The sequence below is a fragment of the Crinia signifera genome, chromosome 3, assembly GCF_055691185.1.
Source record: "Crinia signifera chromosome 3, ASM5569118v1, whole genome shotgun sequence".
NCBI classification, from domain to species: domain Eukaryota; kingdom Metazoa; phylum Chordata; class Amphibia; order Anura; family Myobatrachidae; genus Crinia; species Crinia signifera.
In genome coordinates, this window is record NC_139219.1 from 140,722,379 (window position 1) to 140,740,366 (window position 17,988).

At 45.2% G+C, this 17,988-nt stretch overlaps 1 protein-coding gene across 1 annotated transcript in view; it reads right to left on the reverse strand.

Moving 5' to 3' along the window:
• Positions 1 to 8,000: 8,000 nt before the first annotated feature.
• LOC146063823 (interleukin-20 receptor subunit alpha-like) overlaps positions 8,001 to 17,988 on the reverse strand; it is a 77,521-nt gene continuing 67,533 nt past the window's right edge. Inside the window, exons 8-9 of the mRNA XM_083176616.1 lie at positions 11,435 to 11,571; positions 8,001 to 8,931 (exon numbers count right to left, since the gene is read on the reverse strand). Of these exons, the coding sequence (XP_083032742.1) occupies positions 8,134 to 8,931; positions 11,435 to 11,571 (935 nt within the window). The 3' untranslated portion in view covers positions 8,001 to 8,133. The remainder of the gene's footprint in view (positions 8,932 to 11,434; positions 11,572 to 17,988) is intronic.

A 17,988-nucleotide genomic window follows, 5' to 3' on the forward strand; every position in this document is an offset into this window, starting at 1 on the left:
AATTCACGGAATTACAAAAACTGTCACATAAAGTAGAACATCAGTGGTGCAAATCTAAGAATCCAAGTGCCTTCATCATATATAAGTCCATTTATGACTCCTATCGTCATGCCCTGGACACTGCCAAACAAACATACTTCCAAATCTCCCATGCCACCAACCCCAAGTGATTCTCATACATTTAAATCGCTTCTTTACCCTCTCTCACCATCCCAAACAGCCACTATCAGTGCACAAAAACTTGCTTCCTACTTCAAGGACAAGATTGAGAAAATCAGAGATTAAATGGTATGCTCTAACCCATCAAGTGACCTGCTCAATTCCCTGACTGATTTATACTCTGGCACTTTCTCTTCTTTTGATCCCACAAGTGAAGATGAAGTAACAACACTCTTCTCTTCTTAATCTATTACCTCTCCTCTTGACCCTATACCCACAAGAGTCAGTAAATCTGTCTCCTGTGTTTACCCCGACCTTAACTAAAATCTGTACTGTAAAATCTGCTCTCTCTCTCTCTCTCTCTCTCTCTCTCTCTCTCTCTCTCTCTCTCTCTCTCTCTCTCTCTCTCTCTCTCTCTCTCTCTCTCCTGGTATCTTTCTTTCTCTGCTTAAGCATGCAGTGATCATTACCATTCTAAAAAAAACCACAATTCTGACCAAAACTCTCTCTCTAATCACTCTCTAATCACTGTCCCATATCTTAGCTCCCTTGCCTCTTTAAGCTACTTGCCCACACTAGCCTCACACTTTCTTAACTCTCACAACTCATTGGACCCACTTTAGTCAGGATTTCGGTCGCAACATTCCACAGTGACAGCCATGGCCGGACTGGGAACAGAAATAGTCCCTGGCATTTTGAGTACACAGGCCCATCTGCAGTAGGTGGGACACTTGCGCGGCGAAGTGTCATGGAAAGTAGGCATGGCATCAGAAAAAGGAGGCATTACACATTATGAAACACACCGTAATGCCCATTACACATTATGTAACACACCAATGCCCATTACAGAATATAAAACAATCTGGAACCCACAGGCTGCTCCCCCTATATAATAATAAGACACAACAGGCTGCTCCCCCTGTATTCTATTAATAACTGGACCCCACAGGCTGATCCCCCTATATAATAATAGGACACAACAGGCTGCTCCCCCTGTATTCTATTAATAACTGGACCCCACAGGCTGATGCCCTGTATAATAACGGAACGCAACAGGTTGCTCCCTCTGTATAATAATAACAACTGGACCCCACAGGCTGATCCCCTGTATAATAACAGGACCCCACAGGCTGCTCCCCCCAACTAATAAAGCCAGATTCCATGGATCAAAAATATCTTTAGCAACAGTTATCCGTGCATCATTTCTCATCCTGAGGGTGGGGGGGTAGGAGAGACAGAGAGGGGGGGGTGGGAGACAGAGAGAGGGGGGTGGGGGGGAGAGAGACAGAGGGGGGTGAGGGTGGGAGAGAAGAGACTATAGAAAGACAGATGGACAGAGAGTGAGACAGACAGGACAGAAACCGAGAGAGAGGAGGAGAGGGGGGTAAATAAAATAAACAATAACAATACTACCTTCTACTGTATGATCCCAGCTCCTGAATGTGATGTCTGGATTCAGGTCTCTCCCCCACGCTGCTGCCTGCTCCTGCCTCCAAGCTACGTGCACACCATCTTCCTCTGTCACTTTAGCTTTCACAAAGCAAGAGACACCTAGAGGCACCCAGCGATACTGCAGTGAGCAGTGACACTGGCTGAGAGGAGAGCAGCAGCAGCAGCTGTCTCGTGTACTCCGGCTGGCCAGCGCATCGGTCCTCTTAGAATAGACTCAAATTCGGCCCACCTGGCCATCCACCCTTCTGGCATTTGCCAGATGGCCAGTCAGGCCCTGGAGGCTGCACTGATTAGTAAATTATCTGGCCACTGCTAAATCTAAGGTCATTACTCACTACTTATTCTTCCAGATCTCTCTGATGCCTTTGATATAGGTTGACATAGGTCTAGGTCAACATAGGACAAAGTCATTAGGTCAACATGGTCTAGGTCCACACGGGACAAGGACAAGCATTAGATCCACAGTCAAAAGGTCGACATGGGTTTTTTCACAGTTTTTTACCTGAATGTCGACACCGTCGACATGGACACAGGATTAATCCTGCACTGCATCCCCACTGCACTCTCCATGCTTTGGGCATAGTGCCTCACTGCGCTCGGCACACAATTTTATTCTCCCACCATGCCCTAGTGGATGGTATGGCATGAAATACCGCCTATCGGAGCATGTCGGCTCAAAAAAACAGTGAAAAACCCCATGTCAACCTTTTGACTGTTGACGTAGACCATGTTGACCTAATGCTTGTGTCGACCTAATGACCCGTCTACCTTATCCCATATCGACCTAGACCCGTGTCGACCTAGTGGTGTTGACTTAATGATTGTCGACCATGTTTAGATTGACCAACCGACCGTATACCAAGACTACAATCCCTAGGTCTTCAGAACACAGTCCTTTCTTGGTTCTCTTCCTACCTATCTCATTGCTCTTTCACTGTTCACTTCTCTTATTCCACCTCCTCTTCCCTTTCTCTATCAGTTGGAGTACCACAAGGCAGTCTAGGTCAGGGCTGGGCAATTGCGGCCCTCCAGGTGTTGATGAACTACACATCCCAGCATGCCTTGCATCAGTTTCAGCATGGCCACATAGCAAAACTAATGCAAAGCATCCTGGGATGTGTAGTTCACGTCCGGTTCCATCTGCAGCGTCATTTGCATCTCCCTTTTGCCTGAACAGCAATCCACTGGGAGCTAGCTGCACTGCCCACAGACATCAGTGATCATCTGCCCTGCACTGACACGGTGTGTAGGAAACAGCAGCATTAGTCCTTCAGGTGTTAGCGGGAATCCCAGAGACAGTACACAGCCAGAGGCCAGACACAGAGGGAACCAATTCTTGACTGCCGCCTACTCCTCTACAACTCCTTAATATAAGGACACCCATACAGCTCACTCCACTCCACTCATAAGCACTGTGGATATTTCAAACTGAGCAGAGGGGTACTCATAAATGAAAAGCCTAATCAAGGGGTACGGGAGAGAAAAAAGGTTAAGAACCACTGGTTTACAGTATCATTTGTATGCTGATGATACTCAAATCTACCTATCCTCCCCAGATTTGTCACCATCTGTATTGGTGCGTGTCACTGAATATCTTTCTGCCATTTCATCTTGAATTTCATCTCGCCACCTCAAACTCAACATTTCCAAAACAGAATTACTTATTTTTCCGCCAGCCAAAACTAGCTACCAATCTATCTCCATAACTGTTGAAAACTCGACTATAAACCCTACCCAACAAGCTCGCTGCCTAGGTGTCATCCTTGACTGAACTGTTCTTTGTTTCACATATTCAAATCAATGTCTCTAAATCTTGTTACACGCATCTACAAAACATATCTAAAATATGACCATAGGCCAGATTCTCTAAGCTTCAAAAGTAAACAACCAGCCAATCAGCTCCTGGCTGACATTTTTCAAACACAGTCTATGACATGGCAGGTAGGAGCTGATTGGCTGGCTGTTTATCACTATCCATTTTATCACTTTTGAAGCTTAGATATCTAGCCCCATATTTTACACAGGACACTGCAAAATCTGTAATCCATGCACTAGTTATCTCCTGCATTGACTAATGCAATAGCCTCCTTACCAGCAACCAATAGTGGCATTCGGGAGGAGGAGCCGCATGAATTCAACACAGACACTGTGCGGCTTCTACTGACAGTCTGTGCTGGTTCGGGTTAGCGTTTGGTACTTTTTTAGTTTTACGGCGGCAGCATGGCATCTGAGTCCCCTTTTGGGGCTTGCTGCGCTCGCCCTTGCTATGGGCTCGCCACACTATCTAAAATCAGCTCCATGCCAACGTGGATAGTGGGGGTATGAACTATCCATGATGGCATGGAGTTTATTTAGTTTATTATAGAAAGTTTGGTGAGCGCCGAACCTGGAAGTAGCGCGTAGCCATGCTGCCGCCATGCTGCCGCCATGAAACTAAACAAGCATTTTATTTTTTGGCCCAAAATCGTGGATGCCTACTTGGAAATAAGAGGACCGATCTATGCCGGAGGACCACCATGATTATAATTTGCTTCCACAGGGACCCCTTGGATTTCTTCAGGACTGGACGGATGGATGGACGTAGACCTTGTATGTAATAAAATGTTATTTTTCTGGTGTGTGTTTATTTAACTATTTGTATTGCTGTGGAACTACAAGTTCCAGCAGGCCCTTTAATAACCCACATGCTGGGACTTGTGGTTCTTCAAGTCCCTGCATGCAAGGGAGGCTTGCTGGGACTCATAGTTCAGCAGCAATATACAATAGTTGCATTCTATTTTTACACTTTAATCAGCCCGATGCTCAAAGCCCAGGGGCATCGGGGACAGCCCCAGGCTTCAGCCTGGGTAGGTAAATTCTTGAGGTGGGGACCCCTACATTGGGAGGGTCCCCACCCCACCCAGGCTGATCGGTCAGGGGGTTAATGCTTTGGCCGGGGGTACTTGTATAAAAAGTCTCCCCCGGATGTGGCATTACCCTGCTGGCTGGTTGGGCCTGGTGCTGGTTCTTAAACTACGGGGGACCCCTAGTCATTTTGTCCCCTGTATTTTTGGGAACCAGGACCTGCCTTTGGGCCTATTGCTGGTTTTAAATAATCAGGGGAACCATATTCAAATTTTTCCTTGATTATTTACAACCAGGACCGGGTCTGTGAGTTTTTTTAAATTATTTTTCTCTTTATATACACTGAAGCATGCACCGATCTGACTGATCCGTGCAGGCTTCTGCCAAATACGCCAGAAAATGAAGTGTATTTTCCTGGCGTATTTGGCCGGCAATTAACGGCAGTATCCCCCTAATTGCCGGTAATTAGTAGCTGTATTTTCTATACGACCGTTTAGTAAATTAAGAATCACCATTCTTTTGAATTTGTATTTGTACGAATGTGCCATGAATACGAATTAACATATTTTCTATTTTCAGGATGGTAAATCCTGAAAATACGTATTCCCCTAAAAGATTTGGATTTTTACTATACAAATACAATTTTTTTAGCCGTATTTGCCTTAGTAAATTTCCCCCATACTGTCTATTACCGATACCAAGGTTTTTCTAAAGCCTATGGAAAAGGTCTTGATGACACTTCATTCTGCTGAAATGCAGGAAGTTCATATTAAAACCCTCCACCTGGTGTATACCTCCTCTACTTGGGGGGTATACATTGACTTCTTGGTAAGGGACTCCCAAGCAAAGATATTTTCCTTGTTCGAAGGCACCACTTGGTACTTCTATGGATTTCTTAGTAGAAAAAAGAACACACCCGAGAGGTGATTGGGTGGGTTGAGGGTGTGTCTGTGTGTGTGTGTGGGGGGGGGGGGGGGGAGGGGGGGTTAAGGGGGGTATTTTGTTTGTTTGTTAGTGTATTTCTGATTTCTTGATCCAATGCATATTGGACATGTTTGTATCAGCCTTACATTTGTCTTACATTTGTCTTTGTTACTTCACTGCATGTGTAATTATGTGTAATTATTTGTTTGGCTATGCAACTGTTTTCTTATAAAAAAAAAAAAAAACTAAAAGTGTTTTACAAAAAAAAGAATCGCCTGGCAATGACCATGTAACCCAGGGCTGGGCAACACCGGCCCTCCAGATGTTAGTGAACTACACATCGCAGGATGCTTTGCATTAGTTTTGCTACAGTATGTGGCCACGCTGAAACTGATGCAAGGCATGCTGGGATGTGTAGTTCATCAACAGCTGGAGGGCTGCTTATTCCCAGCCCTGGGTTACATGGTCATTGCCAGGCGATTCTTGGCAATGAGCATGTAACCTGGAGCTCTATATGCGCATTTGGATTTGGATCCCTCACCTGCTGCCAGGGCCGGCAACAGAAATTTTGGGGCCCCATACATTGATATCTCTGAGGGCCCCCTCAAACACGATCACCCCCTTTGCTGGGACATAAACTGGAAGCGCATGCCCAACATGATCACCCCTTTGCTGGGACATAAACTGGAAGCGCATGCCCATCTATCACATTGATGTACTCCCTCACCCCACGGTCTGTGCTTTAGCACACTGACACACTCCCTCACCTTACGCTCTATCAATTAATATGCTCCCTCACAACGCGGTCTGCGCTTAAGCATACTGACGCACTTCCGCGCCCATGGCCTGTGTTCTATCACACTGACAGACTCTCACCCCGTACTTTGCGCTTTAGCAAACTGGCACACTCCCTCAGCCTGTGTCCAGCGTTCTATTACTCTGACATGCTCCCTCACCCTGCAGCCTGCGCTCTATCACACTGACGCACTCTCTCACCCTGTGCTTTAAAAAACTGGCGCACTCCCTCACCGTGCGTCCTGCGCTCTATCACTCTGACACGCCCCCTTACCCTGCAGCCTGCGCTCCATCACGCTGACACGCTCCCTTACCCTGCAACCTGCGCTCTATCACACTGACACGCTCCCTTAGCCTGCAGCCTACGCTCTATCACACTGACACGCTCCCTTAGCCTGCGGTCTGCATTCTATCACACTGATGCGCTCCCTCCATGCGGCTCTTGCTCTCATACTTACACAGTCCCTCATGCCCTGGGCTGTACGAGGCTGAAGTTAGCTTCTTACTCAAGCTCCAGCTTGAATAAGAAGTGAATAAGAAGCTGGCCGAATAAGAAGCTAACTTCAGCCTCGTCCGGGCTGTGCTCTATTACACGACATGCTCCAACCCCCCCCCCTCCTGCAGCCTAATCCTGACTCTCCTCGCTAGTGCCAACCCTGGTATGCTGTAACCTAATTCTTACCTCCCCCCACCCCCTAACCATAACCCACCCCACATGTATGCACACACACTACTTACTCTTATCTCAGAAACCCCAGCAGGGTGCAGTCTTACTGCTGGGCATCCCTGCCTGGAACTTCCTGGAACTGCAGAAGCCTCTCTTCCTGCTCGAGCAGCAGCACCAGCATCTGTGTGAGTGCCCTGTAGCCCCACCTCCATTGAGCCTGTGTAGCTACACCAACATCCCTCTGAGTTGGGGGGGGGGGGGCAGCCACACACAGCAGTGTGGCTATCGGAGCAGCTGATTGAGCTTCTACCACTGACAGACAAGTCAAGACACAGCGGCGATCAAAGCTGTGGGACTGGCTGAGCAGGTAGGGGGGAAGTGGATGGCTCTGGGGCCCCTCAAATCGTCGTGGCCTGGGTGAGCTGTCCCCTTTGACCCCCCCTGTAGCCAGGCCTGCCTGCTGCAATAGAAGCCCGTAGGCTTCTATAGGTAAATGCTGAACTGAAGATGGCATTGCTCATCTGGCTGCTACTGCTGAGGGAAGTGGGCGAGGTCAGAGGAGACATACAGTAGCACAATAAATTTTTTTATAAAACCTAATGCTTTTACGTTTTACAGTATGTACAGTATTATACAGTAAATGTGAGAACTCAGCCTCAGACAGTCTTTGCTCAGTCTATGTCACGCTCTAGGCATATAATTGGATTTACTCCAGTAACAACTTGAAAATAGTGGATCCAGGGCTGGACATATATTTGGTAGGGTTTGGTATATTATATCAATGTTGATAATGAGTATACATTATGGTGGTGCGTGGTTCTGCGCATCACAATGGCGTTCAGATCTTGAGCACATGCAGTGAAAATCTAGATAGATCGCCTGCATGTGAATGGTTAGCACAGATTGCTCAACGCACATCGTTACGTGTATCTGGGCGATCTAACTAACCGGGAAATCGCCTACACTACATCGCTTAGCAAATATCGCTGAGCAGAATAGCACCCATATGGTGATGTTGACAATTTTACTATGTCAACATTTTGACATTGTCAAGCTTTTCCAGATGTCAAAATGTTAGATATCAACATTCTGGTATTGATATTATGAATATCGACATAATGAGTGTACACAGGCTGACTATGGACTATTTGGCATGGATAGTCTTTATTCACACGAATAAAATGTCACCATTGCTCCACCGCCACCACCATTCATTATGTATATGCAACCTAAAGAAGTAAAAAAGTCTGAATATAACTTATTTTTAAACAACTTATTATTTATTAATTTGTCTATTCCTCCATTCGAATGCTCAGCCCCCAGCGTTCCGTCAGCTGCACCAACTCATCATTCTCTGGGGCTTCCTCCGGTTGGCCTGGTACGCAGAGTTGCAACAAGAGTCCTTCTTCTACTTTATGGCATTCCTCTGCACAGAATTCATTCTCTGCATTGTTGCACATATGTGGGATATGAAAGGAAGGATTATTTGGGCTCCAATCTAAAAACAAGGTTCCAGATTCACTGAGATCTGTGTCCGTTGTTAAATTTACATTTTCCAAATTGTGGTCTATTAAAGATTCTTCTTCCAAAAGATTATCATTTAAGGAGTTTATTTTGAGAAATTGATGATCATTCTTTGGGAGGTAGGCAAACAAAGTTCTATCTGACATACTTTGAATACCTTTCAAATCATCTTTTTCTTGCAAAGGAACAGTGTCAGACTTGCAGTTAATTTGTCCATAAAGATCTTGCTCCCCAAGTACGGGATCTGGTTCTGATACAGCTGGAGTTTTCTCACTTACAAAATAATGAGGCATATCATATGGTGACCGCTGTGACCTACTTGGGCTACCAGCTGGCACTGGTGGTTCCTTAAGACTGACATAACCATGATCATCTTCCAGAACTCCTGAGTCATGACTCACATGGTCTACACCAGAAGTGAGGTACAGCTCACTCTTGGTATGGGTTTTCTCTTCAGCAGACATGTCTTTCTGCATGCTTTTAATGCCAGAATCAATTGTAATGAGATTAATGGTCACAGTATGCCCTTCAACCAAAACAGTGTTGTTATGGTTGGCAGTTATATTCTGAAACAATAAGGCAAATAAAAAATTTATTTATTACATTACTGAGATGAAAAATCTGGAAATGGTGGTTGCATTACCCCCAGAAACCTGTCAGTCAGTTTGTAACAAATGGCAACATTTTCCAATATATACAGTGTTGGATCAGAGCCGGATTAATACTCCATGGGGTCTGGGATACTTAGGGGGCACATAAACACAAACAGTATATATATATATATATATATATATATATATATATATATATATATATACATTACTACATAAACACAAACAGTATATATATATATATATATATATATATATATATATATATATATATAACCCAATAGTGTTATTAAGCGCCCATATACAACTCAACAATACAATTTATTCAGTCTTTCCACTCAATGTAGAATTATCATCAACCAAGACTACTTTCAAATATAAAACATTTATTAAAAGATATATTAAAAAAAGGTAATATACTTGGAGTTGGAAGAATTTTCTTGGAATAGGGATCATACCAAGAACCCGACGCGTTTCGTCTCTTCATCAGGGGTTAGATATTAATCTTTTAAGCAATAAAATATGTTTTTAATTTGTAAGGAAATTTGAATGATTTATTCACGCTGGATCTTCCAAATGTAAATAAATACTGTAGTACTTATTCCTTAATTAGAAGATTTTTTATAAATCTAATCAGTCTTTATTCTGATCGTGTAGCTGAACTGTATATGTGCAAAATGTGATCCCAATCACTAATAGACTTTAATAAAGGAATGACCCTCCAGATGGATGAATCATACTGATATGGATCAGGGTGGCCAATTATGGCAAATTCCCCTATTGACCAACCTCCAACAAAGGACCACTTTATTAATTTTAGGGTTTGAGACAATGCTGTAAACTGGTATTAGGGCTTTAATTCCCAAACCTCAAAATAAATGGTGTAGACACTTTCTAGTTAAATTGGGGTGGAGTAAAAGATCCCCTCAGTATCGCCTGTGCATGTGTGCTCTCCAAGGGCAAGTCATATATATATATATATATATATATATATATATATATGACACATACATAACACAAACACATAGCATACCTCCACACTCAATACATAAGAGTAGCATATGCAGCATACATATAACACACAGAGCATACATAATTACACATAGCATACATAAACAAACACTGCATACACACAGAAACAACATAAATTACATACATACATACAAACAAACAAAAACGCATACACATCAAACAGCAATAACTAACAGATGAATTCATTCACTGCCAGGGTCCATATTTCACACAGAGCTGCTGATAGGATTCACATGGCTGCTCAGTAGCTCCCTCTGCTGGTGCCTGTGATATGCAGAGAGCTCTTGGCAAGGAACAGCAGCAGTGTATCAATGGTGCGGCGTGAGTGGCAAAGACAAAACTGTCACCATCTCTAAAACAAATATAGTGCATCTCTTGACAGGTGCCAGGGGCTTAAATAGCATCCATCACATCGCATTGCAAGCCTTATGCATGCAATGCAATGCGATGTGATGAAAAGCAAGTACAAAAAGTATGTGCAGCACATACTTTTTGTACTGTGCGATGCCGCAGGAGCGCGTACCTCAAAGCACACATCGTACCGCCGGGATCGCAGCGTGTATGGGCGGCATTACAGCTCTTTGTGTAGCTTTATTTATACCTCCAGAATAGCCTCAGGCTATAGGGGTGCATTTTGCTGTCTTAAGGCATCAGAAAACATTACCTTGGCATCACTAACCACCCCAGTCTCTTATTATGGTGCCCCCCCCCCCCTGTCATTTTCTTCTGAATCTGCGAACGACAGCTAGCTCTGAGGTATTTGGGGATGTGCCGCCAGTGTTTTCTGGGCATTCCCCAGGAAACGCAGGCATTCCTAGGCAGTCAGGAGAGAGGGCCACAGACTTCATCAGCGGCCTCCTTTTCCCCACAGCCTTTGCATTGTCGAGTGAGTCCTGGCTCACTCAGCGCTGCGAGCAGGGAGAAAATCATTCAATGGTTAATGATTTTTCCCCTGTGCGCACAGCTGCATACGCCCTTGCAGCCGTGCACAGTGGAGGTGTGTTCGGTGGGGTGGCAGCTACCTGCTTGCTAGGCTCCGAATACTCGCAGCCCAACGAGCAGGTCTGAATCAGGCCCCTATTGTCAATATTAAATATGATTGAAACACAATATGTGTGTAAGTATCAACATGCTATGGAGAATAAATAAACACTCATACTGCATATAGATGGTTATATAGGGGTACATGGGAATAATATGTTAAAATTCAACATGTTTTGTTGATGTGGGAAATGAGGCAATTATGTTAATTTCCTCACATACAGTAATTTTTCAAAATGTTTTTTTATTTCCCTGAAATCCTAGTATATTTAAGGCTTACAGGACCTAGAACAGACCAGGACCTAGAAAGTCTACATCTTGGTTCCACTTTCAAAAGGCACCAAGAAGCAATACTGTGATATGCTTACTGTATATAAAAACTTACCAGAATGTGTGGTTGGCGCAGGTTGCTGACATGGATATATTTATGTACACCATATCCTGTTGCAAACAGCACACAGGCGACAAGTACCATAGACAAAATGCCCACAATAACTTTAACAATATCATTAGGCCACTGATCTGTAAAAAATAACGAGCAATGTAAACCTCTCATTAATATGCTCTCAAAATAGTCAAAAACATCACTTGTAGAGAATACATGCCATGGATAGGTAATCTCGGTACTTATGTATTATCTGGACTCCCATGTTAAATGCACCCCATTTTTTATACCCCTACTATCCAACTATGCATGGAGTTGATTTCATATAGTGTGGCGAGCGCAGCGAGCCACCGTGCCCGAAGCGTGGCGAGCGGACACGGTCTCATAAGAAAACCGGGAGCCCAGATATTACATAAGTACTGTAATCTCTTTTACAGTACTAATAGGTTTATTTCAAATATTTGTAACAAGAAATATACAGTTGTGCTCATAAGTTTACATACCATAGCAGAATTTGTGATTTTCTGCCCATTTGTCAGAGAATGATAATGAATGATAATTCACAAACTTTTCTTTCACTCATGGTTAGTGGTTGGGTGAAGCCATTTATTGTCAAACAACTGTGTTTACTCTTTTTAAATCATAATGACAACAGACACTACCCAAATGACCCTGATCAATAGTTTACATACCCTGGAGATTTTGGCCTGATAACATGCACAGAAGTTGACACAAATGGGTTTTAATGGCTACTAAAGGTAACCATCCTCACCTGTGACCTGTTTGCTTGTAATCAGTGTGTGTGTGTATAAAAGGTCAGTGGGTTTCTGGTCTCCTGAAAGACCCTGGCATCTTTCATCCAGTGCTGCACTGATGTATCTGGATTCTGAGTCATGGGGAAAGCAAAAGAATTGTCAAAGGATCTGCGGTAAAAGGTAATTGAACTGTATAAAAACAGGAAAGGGATATAAAAGATATCCAATCAATTGAGAATGCCAATAAGCAGTGTTCAAACTCTAAGAATGGGAAAATTATGAATTCTGTGGAAAACAAATCACGTTCAAGTAGACCAACAAACATTTCAGCCACAACTGCCAGGAAAATTGTTTGGGATGCAAAGAAAAATCCACAAATACTGTAACTTCAGCTGAAATACAAGACTCTGAAAAAAAGTGGTGTGGTTGTTTCGAAAATAAGGAGGCATATGAAGAAAAATGGGCTGCATGTTCGAGTCGCCAGAAGAAAACCATTACTATGCAAATGCCACAAAACATAACGCTTACAATACCCCAAACAGCACAGAGATAAGCCTCAAAACTTCTGGAATAAAGGCCCTTATTCTGATTGACGCGGACTTTACCGCATACTTTCGGATCGCGTCTTTACGGCGTCTGCGCATGCGTGGAGAACGCAACGCGCATGTGCCACGCCTTGACTCGGTACCAGTTCGGCCAAATCCCGTCCAAAACTGTTCACCGCTATCAGTCGGGAAATAGGGGCGTATTATGGGCGTCATGCGGAATGACACATGGGCGTAGTTTCAAAGTGGGCAAAACGGGGCGGAAACATGGGCGGACACGGGGGAGTACACTTATGTTGGGGGGCGTACATTCGGAAACCACTCCGAATGCACGCGATCAAAAAGGGCAGAAATGTGCGGTGTCCACAAGTGTACTATTGCTTTGCGGACACCACTCGTTCATGCGGTAGGCGAACGTACGCCTAATGACTACAACCATTAACACCTGAACCCAATAGAATCTACGCCTTTACTCATTACTCACTAATAGGCCGCTTGTCAGTGCTTTAATTGAAACCATTGCTGCTTCAAGGAAACCTTAGTAATCCCCCACATATGCTGTACTTGTCCCACACTTAAAAACTGCTAACAATGGACATGACTGAATCTTAATACTATCAATACACATGTGTATTCGACATGTACTCATGAAACCACACATTTTGGGTAAAGTAAACACATTTATTTATATTCATGTCACAGTCAATGCCACTGTGATGCAATGACCATAAAATAATACATACAAACAATAAACAAGATGCCAGGAATGCAGCAAAATAAATAATAATACAAAACAAATATAATTGCACACAGATGGACTCCAGCACCTCCTATGTGCCACTGCACATGCAGCCAGTGGGAAATGAGGAGGCTGCTGGCCCTTCTACAGCAGGGCAAGCTGCACCTGACCATTCAACAGCAGGGCACCCTACACCTGGCCCTTCTGCAGCAGGCCAACCTGCAGCTGGCTCATATGCACCATCAGCAGAATCATTTGGAACACAACCGGGGACTTCACAAGATAGTACCATGGCCATCACTTCAAGTACAGCTGACAGTAATGGCAGGCAAAAGAGGGCAACAGGGGAACCACAAAGGACATATGAAGCAAGGGCTCATCTGGTTACCCTCAGCACGTGATTGGACACAAGAAGCTGACACACACAGCACAATGGAAGATTTGGGAACACATAACGGTGGAGATTAATGCAGCCACAAGTTCATTTCCGACCACGTTTGGCCTTGGTAGGCTCCTTGGCCTGTGCAGCAGCTCTTCGGGGACGGCCAGATGCTGGGGCAGGTGGAGCAGATGATGTGGAGGGGTTGGCTGGTCTACCCCTCCTGCCAGCAGGGAGTGTTGCGGGTGGTAATGCACCAGAAACGGATGACATTAGGACCCTGTTGCTGGTAACCAGCTCCACCATAAGCTCATTATGGTGGAGGAGGAGATCATTTTGGCGGGTGGCTTGCTCGGCCAGCACCTGAGCACTTGCAGCCATGGCCTGATGTGACTCAGCCATGGCCTGCATGCTCGCAGCCATGGACTGCTGGGTGCTGACCAAGCTCGCCAGGATCTCCTCGGTCCTACGCACCCGTTCTGATGCCAAGTCTCCCTGCTGGTTGATGTCCCCAAGCATCTGGGCCAAGGCGGCCAAATCGGCTTGGGCCGATGGCGGCTGCTGCTGCACAGGCCTACCACTGGGGCCAGGTGGCACGGACTCCTCCACCTCCTGAGCAGAGTTGTCACCAAGCGGTGGGGTGTCTGTGGGAAAAGATATACACAATTAGGAGACATTCTACGATAATTACTTGCACAAGTTTATGGCATGACCAATATTTACCTTCCAGAAAAGACGCAAACACTTCAGCTGGGGCCTCGCTATCCATCGTGCTCACCCCCCTGATCTCCTCAACTGATATACAGCTCTCGGCCATCACCTCCAGGGGGGTGAGCTCTAGCCCTGATGGCATGGGCCCGGCCCCAGATGTCTGGCTGTGTTCCCACCGCTTGGTCATCTTCCTCTTCAGGTTGGTTTTGAAGTCCTGCCACCTGCAATGTAAGTTGACATATTAATACATGTCACTCCCAATGTTAGCTGTTGCAGCCATTGCTCTGTGCTACATATTACAACATGTGATTAATGTCCCATATATAATATTACATGCAACTATGATATCAACCGTTACAATACACATTCACAATCACCCTACTCTAACTCTCAACGAAATAACATGGCAATAATGTATGTGTATCGTAACAACCTCACGGGCCATTTGCAAAATGCATCTAAGCATCAATTCAATCATTACTTGGCTATTACTGGCCACATGTATCACAAAACAACTTGCCTCTTCTTCACATGGTCCGTCTCACGAACTTGTGGCGCTACTTCATTAATCTCTGCCGTTATCTGTTCCCAAATCTTCCATCTGCGTGTGTGTGTCAGCTTCTCGGATGGACACTCTATCCAATCACGTGCTCGGGGAACCAGGATGGCCAGCTCCTGTGCTTCATATGCCTTATTTTTTTTGGGTGGTTCCGCTGTTGCACTGGCTCGCCCCTTGCCACGTCCCTGGCCACGCCCCCTGGCACCAGTCGCTGCACTTGAAGTGCTGGCCATGGTACTACCTTGTGAAGTCCCCTGTTGTGTTCCAACCAATTCTGCTGATGGTGCATATGAGCCAGCTGCAGGTTGGCCTGCTGCAGAAGGGCCAGGTGTAGGTTGCCCTGCTGTAGAATGGTCAGGTGCAGCTTGCCCTGCTGTCGAAGGGCCAGCAGCCTCCTCATTACCCACTGCCTGCATGTGCAGTGGCACATAGGTGGTGCTGGAGTCCAGCTGGTGAAAAAGTTGCTGCAGCTCTGGGTCCAGCTCTGGTTGGGATCCAGACATGTTTGCAACAACATTGTCACCTTCTAATACACCTTTATATACTGTTTGTGTATCCTGTTTGGCGGACATCAGCGGCAGCTGCGTTCCGTGCGTGAGCGTACGTCGCTGTTTTTTCGCGCCGCATACGGTGGCTGAAATTCCATTGTGTAAAACCTGGCGAAAGTTCGACATGAAATACTGGTCACCAATGCTAACATTGCATAGAATCTTCTGATACACCTGTGACTATTGCACAATACACATGCTATTTTCTAGCATGACATGACATTTGATTCATGACTACTGTGGTATTGTGGCGTTTAATTGCAAGCTAAAAGTAGCCCAATCCCTTAGATAATCCAGGCCACAAGTCATGCAATACTCATCTCTACTGTTATAGACCACACATGTGAGAGCCCTATAAATAGTGACTTGCTGGTAGAATCATTTGTCTCCAGATCTGGACTTGTCAGGGTCTAAGGTAAGCTCTTCCATGCTCCTTGTAGATATGATATCCATGAACAATGTAAGTGTATGAATGTATGCACCATTGCCTCACTGACTACAGATTGTTGGGCCAGCAAAGTGCGTGTATCATTATTGCAACATGTCACATGTTCACTATTTCACTCACAGGTCTTAAACCTGTGTGGGTTCATCTATTGCAGGACAACATGTCCCAGCAATAGATGAAATGTCTCATAGTACATGATGTCGGCAAAAAATGCTGACACCTTTATCTGTGTGTTTTTGACGGTGTGTATTGAGTTCATATTATTGTGTCATCATTAGAGAGTCAAATGGATCTGCGGGATTTCACGGGGCGGCCATCTATTGTACGTATTGAAGGCTACAAATCTATTTGTAGTGGGATATGGCCATTATGTGCATAGGTGCATCAGTATTTATGTTCATTCCTTTATAGGTTGCTGAAGCAATGATGCGCTACATGGAGAGGAGGCTAAGGGCACTTGCGGCTCTCCCCACTCGTCGCCCAAGGAGGCCAGGACGTGCTAGAATCTATCGCACACGGGTGACTCTGTTTGCTATGCCCGATGATGAGGTACTTACTAGGTACCGGTTACCGCCACATGTCATTCTGGATCTGCTCACCTTAATTCAGAGCGATCTGGAACCTCTACACGGGATCACGACAGCAATTCCGCCTCACACACAGCTGCTGGCGGTGTTGCATTTCTGCGCCTCAGGATCATTCCAACAAGTAGTGGCAGTACTTGCTGGAATATCTCAGCCGGCCTTCTGCCGAATCCTGAGGCGTGTGACGTCGGCCATGTTCAGGCGCAAGGGGCACTTCATGGCCATGACATTTGCCACCGAGACCCTGCGCAGAAGCCAGCAGGCCTTCCATCAAATTGCTGGCTTCCCTAATGTGATAGGGGCTGTGGATGGCACCCATGTACCATTTGTGCCTCCATCTCGAAGTGAGAAGATATATAGGAACCGCAAATTGTTCCACTCACTGAACGTGATGGTGGTATGTGGCCCATCCATGGAGATTCTCGCCTTCAACTCGAAGTTTCCCGGAAGTGCCCATGACTCTCATGTCATCCGACAAACCGGGATATGGCAAAGACTACAAGAGCTGGAAGGCCGTGATGCGTGGGTTCTGGGTGACTCTGGTTACCCATGTACGCCCTGGCTACTTACGCCGTACAGCTACCCAGCACCGGGCCCACAGGAGGCATTCAATCGGGCGCATGTTGCCACCAGGCAAGTGGTGGAGCGCTCAATTGGCCTTTTAAAAGGTCGATTTAGAGTGCTCCACCGCACTGGTGGTGACTTACAATATGCGCCTGAAATGGTGTCGAGGATCGTGGGCCTGTGTATATTTTTCCACAACATTGCTGTGCGGCGTGAGATACCCTTTGATGAGTGGGAGGTACCATCTGAGCCGCAAGATCCGCCCATGCGGCCATCCCGCGCCCCTGAATGCCGGAGGGGATACCAGCTGCGGGACTCTGTGGCGCAAAGATACTTCAGGTACATGTTATCGAGTTGACAGAACACACCAATTATTGTAAAAATCACCCCTTCAAATAAGTACAGTGTGTTAGTTGTCAGTGTTACAACACGAAAATTAGCCAGCCTGCCCTCCTAATGGCAAAGAAATAGTAGATATTTATCATATGTGCTTAGTTTTGGGGGAAGTTAAATATAGGTGCTAATTATTATACCTTGTTCAAGGGATCTTATGTGTTTGTTATATCTTCATTATTGTAGTTGATACTATCCCTGATGACTGGTGAGTACATTGATTTATTCTGTAATGTGTTGGGGATTTTATCATGTGTTGATGTCTGATTTGTTTGCAGATATATATATATATATATATATATATATCTCTATATATATGATATTTGAAT